General features: G+C 34.1%; 1 protein-coding gene across 2 annotated transcripts; it reads left to right on the forward strand.

The window, feature by feature from the left end:
- Nucleotides 1-5,513: 5,513 nt before the first annotated feature.
- LOC111985680 (protein PHOX1) lies at nucleotides 5,514-10,390 on the forward strand. Of its 2 annotated transcripts, none has more exons than XM_024017342.2 (4): nucleotides 5,514-5,706; nucleotides 5,985-8,119; nucleotides 8,228-8,477; nucleotides 10,037-10,390. In XM_024017342.2, exons 2-3 carry the CDS (start codon nucleotides 6,133-6,135, stop codon nucleotides 8,374-8,376), a joined length of 2,136 nt encoding a protein of 711 aa, XP_023873110.2. In that variant the 5' UTR covers nucleotides 5,514-5,706; nucleotides 5,985-6,132; the 3' UTR covers nucleotides 8,377-8,477; nucleotides 10,037-10,390. The 2 variants fall into 2 exon arrangements, with proteins under 2 accessions (XP_023873110.2, XP_023873118.2); XM_024017350.2 differs by having other exon boundaries at nucleotides 6,115-8,119.
- The last annotated feature ends 458 nt before the right edge of the window (nucleotides 10,391-10,848 follow it).

The following is a 10,848-nucleotide window of genomic DNA, read 5'->3' on the forward strand; positions in this document are numbered from 1 at the left end:
AAAAAAAAAAAAAAAAAAAAAAAAAAGAAGAAAGATTAAAACCCAGCAACTTAACCCAACCCAATGGGGTGGTTCTTAAAAGTACTATGGGTTGGGTCAAAATATACTTCATAAAGTCCATACCCGATCTGGCATGCTCCATCCACAATGATAAATTTGATGTTTTATAAAAATAAAATCAGTTGCTATTATAACCCATGGGAAAGGGGATTCAAACTGTGATTTTTACACAATGCTATTGAGTTATAAAACTCTTAGCACCCATTTGGTTGGGATGATTATTTGGATTATAGAAAATGGAGGAAAGAGAAGTTTAGAGGATATGGTATGGGAGGATGTTTGGTTAGGGGGGAAATATAAAAGAAAATGGTGGGATTTAGGTGTTTTTCTTTGAGTGTACAATTTAGGGAGATTTTGGAATCCCCCAAAGGATAAAATGTGGGGGGAAGAGGGGGCTTCATGGGTAGTTACATACCTACTCCCATCTCCTCGCACTTGTACTTAAGGTTGGTGTTTGTTTGTTTGTTTTTTCAAAATATATATTTTTAATGTAATAGGAGTAAATTTATATAAATTACATTTTTTATTATCTCATTTTTCTTTTCAATCAAATAAATAAAAAAAATCTTTCCACTTTTTTATGCGTTGTTCTAGGACTACAACTTTTTTTGTCGCAACTCTAATGTGGAAAGTACCGCTTATCACTTTCACATTGGCCCATCATTTTGTCTCTATCACTCATAGTTTACTACTCTAGAGTTGTGGCAAAGTTGTGGTCCTAGATTTTCTCATTTTGCATCCCTCTAACCAAACACATATAAAAGAAAATTAAATCTTTTCTATCCCTATTTTTTCATCCCTTCACTATTTTCTATCCGACTACTTTTTTCATCACAACTAAATAAACCCTTAGGGCTTGTTTGGATTTTTTTTTTTGGGGGGGGGGGGGGAGCAGAGTAGAGTTAGCTAAAAATAGACTAATTTTGAGTCAAATCTACTCTACTCTATTTTACTCTCTCTCCCTCCCCTCAATCTAAATGGACCATTAAGTATCCATTTTCGTTTAAGTTTTAAAAGTAAAATCTAATTTTCCCCCTTTTCTTTTTGTCTCATGCTGTCAAACATATTCATACTGAATAGTCTTAGAATGGGCGGATCATATAACAACTGTAGGGTCACGCTTTACAGTTCAAGCCCAAAATGTGTGGGGATCTTAGCCCAATGAGCCCAGTACAATAAATTTGTAGAGAATAGGTCGAAGAACTGTGCCCTAATGAATTTTACAATGGCTAGTATGGATTTAGATGATGATCAAGCAAAAACAAAGCGCACTGATCTGAATCAATTCACTGTCTAAGGAGGTAAATCTTCATATAAACCAACTAAATTGAATACAAGTATAATTTTGGTGACTACAGTGTTTTCTCCCTATTTTTTCCGATCCTTTATTCTAGGAAAGTCCCTTACCTTATATAGCTCCCTTTGGATCATTTTGATCATATACTTGTTGGTCATTTAGGCCTTTACTTGAGTATCTGTCCTATCAGACATCCTCTTTGACTTTTTGTGAGTTGTGGTAGCTAAGGCAGCACTGTTTAGGGGTCTTTTCCACATAAATGCGGCTAGAAAAGTAGTTGCAGCTCATTTAATGTGGTGGTAACAGCTTTACCTTAGATATTTTTGGGTTCCCCTCCTTCTTGTATGTTCATGATGTTTGTTCCTATCGTGGGAGCCTCTTGGAAGGTCACCTTGATTGTTGGAATATATATTTGAGCTGTATTCACCATATCCGAGGAGATATTCCTTATCAGGCCTCCTTCCCATTTGTATCTTGCTCATTAAATTCTGAGTCTAATCCATTCATTACCATCCGTTCCTCCTCGGACTACTTACGCTCTCGCCCAAGGCCCAAGGCCCCATATATGATTTGGGCCTTTAATCCTACGACAACAAACCAAAAATTTAAAGATACAGACCAAAACAAGTATTTTAGGTCCCAGGAATCAAGGGAATAAGTTTCTTTTTATTTTCATTTTTTTAAAACAAAAAATTTATTAATATAAGTTGCCTTTTTTTCCCCTCTCTCTGTCTCTCTATAAGGGAGAAATTTTCCCTTACCTCTTTTCTTTTTCTTTTTTAGCCTTTTTTTCCCATGTCATCAAATATGGTGTTAATTTTATCACAAAAAAAATTAAATAAATAAATACATAAATAAGAGAAGAACTTATAGTGTTAATATTTTGATTTTTGATGGTGCGAAACAGAAAAGGTATTTTGATAACCAATCGATTAGTTTAGGATAAAACTTTTGTAATTAAATTTAATAATTCAAAATTATTTCGTAGTTAAAGTGTTAATATTTTGATTATTGATGTGGTGAAATAGAACATGTATTTTGATAACCAATCAATTAACTTAGGATAAAACTTTTGTAATTAAAATTTAGAAGAAACTACACTGTTGGATCCTGAAGTTTGCTTATTGAGCGCTTTTTGTCCCTTAAATTTTAAGTGAGCACAATTAGTCCTTTAAATTTAAAAAATGAGCACAATAGATCTTTCTATTAATAGTCGTTAGTCTCATGGTTTATGTGACTAACAGAATAATAGCGTGATATAATTTGGGTGACGTCGTATCAATTTTAATATTAAACAATTAAAAATCCATTGTTGACTCATTAAAAACCCATGACCTGTTAGAAATACAATGAACTTTTTTTGACCCGTTAAAAACAGGTATTCCCAAATTTAAGTATCAAACTCAAACCCAAATGCTCAAGCCAAAAAAAAAAAAAAAAAAAAAAACCCTCTCTTAAGCTTAGTGTTGTGTTTTAGAGTTCAAATGTCAACTACTACAACTATTAAAGTACCATTTTGCTCAATCTGTGTGAAAAGATTGATTATGGTTTGGGCATTAGGGATATGAATTGATGAAAAATGGACATAATATCACAATTGAAAGAGCAAGTGAATACAATCACAACGCTTGCCTTCAACACCATACTTACTCTACAAGCTTTCAACTTTGAATAGATTCATCTTTGAACAATATTTTGGGGTAACATTCCAATGGAATAGTGAATTAGCTATTGAGAGGCGAAACTTATGGTGAATGAAGACCCAAAAGTCTAGAACTTCTCGAAGAAGGATAGTGGTTGTGAGGATGAAGGATGTTGATTTGGGATTTCGTTCTTCTCTCTCAGATCAGGAGTGACATTCTTCAATTTTCAATTTGATTTGGGAATACCCATTTCTTAATGGGTCACAAAATGGTTGGATTATATTTCTAACGGGTCATGGGTTATTAGTGAGTCAGCATTGACTCTTTTTTAATATTAAAATTGATGTCACATCACCCAAATTTTGTCATGTCATTGTTTCATTAGCCACATATGTCATGAGACTAACAACTATTAATAAGACTAATTATGCTCATTTTTTAAACTTAAGGAATCAGTTGTGCTTACTTGAATTTAGAGGAATTAATAATCACTATTTTAATAACTAGACCAAACCGGCTGGTTCAACCAGGAACCGGGCACCAATTTGGTCTAATAAAAAAATGGTCAAATTGGGTTGAACTTAGAACTGGGGGCAAAAACACTTTTTTGAATGTTTTGATTTTTTGAAACCAAGCTAATAATGCTCAATAAGCAAATTTTAGAGACCAATAATATAGTTTTATTTAAAATTTAATAATTCAAAATGATATTGAATTAATTATCGGTTTCATTTAATTGGTTGATTAATTACGAATTGAACATGTGAATTTTTCTATTTATAATTATAAGCTCAAGTGATAAATATTACTAAGTTGTAATAGAATTTTTTGTGGTACTCCAAATCCACTCACCATTTTCCCATTATTTATACCTAACCTATAAAACAAAATAAAAGGGGTGTTTGGTAGAATAATTTAAAAATTATTGTTTATAATTTTTTGAAATACGTGTGGGTGAAAAAATGTGTTGAAATATGTAAAATACTGTTTAAAAATAAAAAAATGTTGTTTGAAATGACAAACTAAACGAAGCCAAAATATCTTACTTTAAAACCGCCATTGTTATTTGGGCCGACGACTTTTTAGAGTTCAAAATTTAATCAAGGTACACGTTTTCTCTGAGGAATTTATTCATTGGTTAAGAAAAAAAGTGAAAAAGAAAAAGAAAGAGAAAGAGCGCGAGAAATGAACAGTAAAACAATGATGCTGTCTTTTGGAATATCCGTAGGTTCAAGGAGATCTCAGGCCCACTCTCACTCCAAACCTTATACGTTAAGAATAAAAACATTAATAAATAAATAAAATGCGACACATCACAGGTAGATATATAAATATAATAATATAATACAGTATAGATTATCAAAAAATATAAATATAAATATAATACTATAATAATTGTTTTTGCGGAATATAGGGTTGTCTTGTCCCCGCCTCTCTGGCGCTTTGGGCAGTACTCCCCCCAATCTCTCTTTTTGGCGCTTCCAACAGACGCACACACTTCAATCCAATCATTACAATATATGCCAATAACCAAAAACGTTACTTTTGACTAAATTGTAAATTGTTTGCCTAAATTTTTAGGACTTGTTTTAGGGCTTGTTTGGTACATAAATTTATATATATATTTTTAATTTTTAAATAATATTATATGTATTTTTATATTTTTTTTCACTTATATATATATTTTTAAAAAAATTAAAAATTTGTTGTTTAAACACATGTATTAAACAAGCCCTTAAAATTTTATAGGGTAAAATATCATTTTCGTCCTTAAACTATTACAAAAGTTCGTTTTTCGTCCCTAAATTTTCAAAAATTCGTTTTTCGTCCATGAACTATCACAAAAGTTCGTTTTTCGTCCCTAAACTTTCAAAAGTTCTATTTTCGTCCCTAAACTTTTCCAAACGTATTGATTTTCGTCCCTCCGTCTGACGGAGTGCTGACGTGGCTTTGACAGTGTGCTGATGTGAGAGGGACGAAAATCAATACATTTGGAAAAGTTTAGGGACGAAAATAGAATTTTTGAAAGTTTAGGGATGAAAAATAAACTTTTGTGATAGTTCAGGGACGAAAAACGAACTTTTGAAAGTTTAGGGACGAAAAACGAACTTTTTTGATAGTTTAGAGATGAAAATGATATTTTACCCAATTTTATATTTTAGATTCTTAAAATTTATATTTTACTCTTTAAATCAGTAGTTTTTCTGTTTACATTTTTAGTTAAGTGCTACCTAAATTTGTCATAAATGCTTAATTCATATAATAAAATGATGTTATATTGCATAATGAAAATAAAATAATAATATTATTTTATTAAACGAACTAATCACGCGTTACAAACTTCCACGACACTTATAAACTAAAAACAAGTACACAAGTTTAAAAACTGGGAGGTAGTTTGCATTTTATTCTTCCATTTTTGTTTGGCAAAGGAGCGTTAGAATTCACGCGCTTCAACGGGTGGAGGAAAGTTAAAATTCCCATTGGGAAACGTTGACCCTTTTGCCAGGAAAGAAAAAGGTCGGGGAAAATTGTCTGTCATTTCCCATACGGTACCCTTTGGACGAGACTACGCCCACAGCCCACTATCCAAAAAGTTGAGAACAGACATCATTTTTAAATCCCCCGATTGGTTGGGAAATAGTTTTTCCTCTTCTCTTCTTTTCTTTTCGGATAGACGCTCAAGCTCAAGCTACATACAACCAGGTATTACTCTTTCTTTCTTTCTTCTTCTTCTTCTTCTTTTGCTTGTTATTTATTTTTACTACCAGCTCTGAAATTCGGTTTGTCATCTTTTTTTTTTTTTTTTTTTTGGGTTTTAATATTTGCATGAATTTACGTTGTGGGTTTTTGTTCGAATTCAATCAGACTTTTTCAAGCGTTTTTTTTTTTTTTTGGGATTGTTTTTCTTTATATATGTCAATTTTTTTGTTTGTATGAACTGGTCAACAAGTGGGTTTTGATTGAAAGGGATTTTTATACAGGGTCTTTCTTCCTTGTGTAATATATGGTTGTATTAGTTGGTGAAGAAGGGATTTGAATTGGTATAAAAATCAGAGCTTGTAGACAGCTTTGGTTTGAGGGGCTGCTTTCTTTTTTCGTTTGTGTGTTCAGATTTTTTTGGATTAGTCAATGGGAAAGCCAACAGGGAAGAAGAAGCATCAGGTAGAGCACAAACCTGGCAATGCAAATGGTAAGCCAAGCAAGGTTGCTGACCGAAGTCCTAAAGCCCTGGATGAAGACACTGCAATCTTCATCAATATGTCCCAAGAGCTCAAAGAAGAAGGTAACAAGCTTTTCCAAAAGCGGGACCATGAGGGTGCCATGTTGAAATTTGAAAAGGCCATCAAACTATTACCTGGAAATCACATTGATGCTGCACATTTGCGTTGCAATATAGCTTCTTGTTATATGGAATTGGGTCTTGGTGAGTATCCCCGAGCAATCAATGAATGTAATTTAGCATTAGAAGTGTCACCGAGATTCAGTAAAGCGCTATTAAAGAGAGCGAAGTGTTATGAGGCTTTGAATCGATTGGATTTGGCATTTAGAGATGTTAATACTGTTTTGAGTATGGAACCTAATAATACTACAGCTTTGGAGAATATGGAGAGGTTGAAAAGGACTATAGATGAAAAGGGTATCAGCGTTGATGAGAAAGTAATTGGTCTGGCTCATGTGGAGCCAATGGGTGCTTCAAAGGTGCATAAAGTGGTGAAAGAGAAACTAAGGAAGAAGAAGGGTAGGAAAGGTGAATTGAAGGCGGAGGATAAGGTGGTTGTGGAAGAGAAGGTGAGTGCTGTAAAGGATAAGGAAATGATCACAAATACAGTTCTGAAAGAAAAAGTGGTTACGAAGCCTGTTAAGGAAGAAGAAGTGGTTACAAAGACAGTGAAGTTGGTGTTTGGGGAGGATATTAGGTGGGCGCAGTTACCAGGTAATTGTAGCATGAGGTTGGTGAGGGATATAGTTGGGGATAGGTTTCCTGGACTTAAGGGTGTTCTTGTGAAGTACAAGGATCAAGAGGGTGATTTGGTCACAATCACTACTACGGATGAGCTGAGGTTGGTCGAATCATCTGGTGATTCACAAGGGTCTCTTAGATTGTATATTGCTGAAGTTAGTCCTGATCAGGAGCCTGTCTATGAGGGGATGAGCAATGCGGAGGAGGTGCAGAATGATGATACAAAATCAAGTAATTTTGTTGAAAATGGGGATGTGGGGAAAGCTAAAGAAGTTGAAAGAGGGTTGACCACTGTTGAGGACTGGATTATGCAGTTTGCACGACTGTTCAAGAACCATGTTGGATTTGATTCTGACTCGTACTTGGATCTTCATGAGCTAGGGATGAAGCTATACTCGGAGGCTGTGGAGGATACTGTGACAAATGATGATGCTCAAGAACTGTTTGATATTGCAGCAGATAAGTTCCAAGAGATGGCAGCTTTGGCATTGTTTAATTGGGGGAATGTTCACATGTCCAGGGCAAGAAAGAGGGTGTTATTTTCAGAAGATAGTATGAGGGAATCTGTACTTGAGCAGATTAAGGCTGGATATGAATGGGCACATAAAGAGTATGTGAAGGCAGAAAGGAGGTATGAAGAAGCTCTGAAAATCAAACCAGACTTCTATGAAGGTTATCTTGCACTTGGACAACAGCAGTTTGAGCAGGCAAAGCTCTGTTGGTACTATGCAGTTGGGAAAAAGACTGAATTAGAGACAGGACCTTCCTCAGAGGTCCTACAGCTTTATAACAAGGCTGAGGACAGCATGGAGAAGGGCATGCTGATGTGGGAGGAAATGGAGGAGCAGCGTCTAAATGGGCTCTCCAAATCGGAGAAATATAAAGAAATAGCGCAGAAAACAGGGTTAAATGAGCTATTTAAAGATATTTCTGCTGAGGAAGCTGCAGAGCAGGCTGCAAACATGAGGTCGCAGATATACCTCTTATGTGGAACCTTGCTTTATGAGCGTTCAATTGTGGAATATAAGCTAGAACTACCAACTTGGGAAGAATGTTTAGAGGTTGCAGTTGAGAAGTTTGAACTTGCAGGAGCTTCTCCAACAGATATAGCTGTTATGATAAAGAACCATTGTTCTAATGCTACTGCCTTGGAAGGTAATACAAATAAATGTGCAAAAATGATGCTTCTTAGATTGTCTTGTATTTTCTTACAGATTTAAGCACTGTTACTAGAAAATATTTGAATACTCTGCAACCATGCAGGTCTTGGGTTCAAAATTGATGAGATAAGGCAAGCCTGGAATGAGATGTATGATGCTAAGAGGTGGCAGTTTGGCACTCCATCTTTTCGGCTTGAACCATTGTTCCGTAGGCGGGTTCCAAAGCTTCATTCTATCTTGGAACATGCTTGATTTTATCTGTTGATGATTGCTTATTTTGGGAGGTGTTGAACAAACGCTTCAGCTTCCTCTAGTTCATTCTCCAAAAGCTTTGTTTTTTTGAATTAAGAGAGGTAAGCCTACGTCTATCACTTGCTTATTGAATTTGAGAATTAGCCAATTCTCTAGTTATTGGGCGTTCAACTATGCATGCTATACACTACCTTGCTGTTATTCATACAGAAATGAAATCGGATTTAAACACTTGAGAATGTATAAAGAGACTCGGTAAAATTTTGAATGCTCATCTTTGACTACATACGTGGTTTTTAGCAACCATGGGTTGGATGGAATGGATTTTGACCTTTTAGGTACTTTGAGAGCATTTTCTCCATTTAATTTCAATCATGGCAATACAGATATCCTCAAATAAATTTCACTTTTGTAAAGCAATATTTATTACATTGTTGAATGGGGTTTTATGAAGCATTCTCTTTAAGAATATACATGTATACATATGGAAAAAAGTTTACCAATAAACTGATTTGGAGTAATATTCCTCATACCCGCTATGTGGCTATTCATAAGATCATCCACGTGTACTTTTAGGCACATTACCTATTTAATGAGGCAGGTGGCTTGTTTAAATAATACAACGGGATGGTTTTATGAACTGCCGCGTAATGAGTTGGAGAACTTTATATACTAGTCAGCAATCCATGCTAAGTGTATATTTTCTCTTTTATTTTTTGTCTAAATATGAAATTTGATAATTATGGTGATTGTTAATAGGCATTAATTATGACTTTGTTTGTATATAGATCTATATCTGTTTTTATTTTATTTTATTTTATTTTCTTTTATGGGATCTATCTATTCTATCATCTAAAGGAAATGTGACATGGTAAGAATCTAATAGAAGATTAAAATAAAATCAGTTAGAATATATATATATATATGTGTGTGTGTGTGTGTGTGTGTGTGTATGTGTGTGTGAATGTAATTGGCAGAATTACTTTTGGGTAAATGAACATAATAAGAACAGCTGTTGATAGGCAGTAAAAATTGGAGACAATGCTTTCCTGTAGAAATTTAGTTTGAGTATCCAATGATTAGTATGTTAATCATTGGATTTTAATTTTTTTTTGTATTTAGAATATGAGCTTCTTGCTAGTACTGACATGATTTACGTGGCAGACTCTAAAAGGGAAGGCTAAAGAGGACTATTTGAATCCTCTCTGATTAAAATTGAGTACATATGGAAGTTCCTATAGCATGTGCAGAATCCCTAGATATAAGTTAGAAACTTGTGTAGATATCCTTTATGATTTATGATTCATTTGAGCGAAGGCAACATAGTAGAGATTCTTGGATGGATCTCACTCTGTTGTTGGAAGATTAATAGTAAAATGAGTACTTTTATTGACTAACCACTGCCTGTTATCGATTCTTAATTCATTAGTTTTAGTTTACTCAATATTTAAGTAAAATGTTGAATCATTTGAGTTTTGCTTTCCTCAGTACCCTTATATCTTAGTCAATGATCATTTTTGTTCTTTTTTTAATAATTTTTAATGTGTTGTAAAATTCATTTTATTTTATAATTGCTGTCAATCTATATGTTGATGCCAATAGCAAAAGTAGCATTATTGTACTAAGCGAAGCATATTTTCTGTCCTTTCTGTCATTGCAGGTTTTTGTTTGGATTATTGTGTTTAGCCTGTTTTTTGCTATGGGAGCAAAGGACGACTGTGTCTAAGTGTTGGTTTTGAATGAGAGCAAGTCAGTTATTAGGCCATGAAGCCGATTTTGTCATTCACTTTTGGGGAATTCTTTTTTTCAGAGTAATTTCCGTTGTTCAGAGTTTGAGATAGCCGGTATATGATTGAATTTGTTTGATTTAAAGAATAAAAGGGTAACACGGTTACTCAAAGGTTTGCCATTTTTTATAAAATTTATATTGTATTTGTCAGTTTTGTCACTTCTCAGTTGTAAACAAATTCTGGGTTTTATATTGTAGAAAAGTGTATTCTTTCGATTAGTTGTATTACCATCTCTCTTCGTTTCTTCTTTTGCTGAACTTGTCATATCTTATTCAGATGAATGAGACAATTGGACACCCAAGGATATAACTTGGGACTCTTGTGTGTCTTGACGAGTCTTTTATGTTTCTTCAATGCATTTTGCGGGCAATTTAGAATCTTATTGGATTTGTTGAAAGAAAGAGAATCAGGTCTAGTTTGGGATGAAACTGGCGGTATTTGGGCTGTGTCCACAGCCTCGTAAAGTTGCAATTTCTTTTTTTGCAAGCATTTCTCTTTCGATGTGTTTTAATTTAGTATTATTACCCCTCTTCATTTCCTTATCTTTTTTATTAGTAATTGTATCCCTTGCTTAGCCACTTTTTCTTCACTACACTCCTGCCTTATCTTTCCTTTATTCTTGCCCTACCAGGATGCTATGGGAAGGAGGATTCTAGATGTTTGAAATATTTTATGGTAAAGC

This window comes from Quercus suber, unplaced genomic scaffold (assembly GCF_002906115.3).
Source record: "Quercus suber isolate HL8 unplaced genomic scaffold, Cork oak 2.0 scaffold_462, whole genome shotgun sequence".
Taxonomy (NCBI): domain Eukaryota; kingdom Viridiplantae; phylum Streptophyta; class Magnoliopsida; order Fagales; family Fagaceae; genus Quercus; species Quercus suber.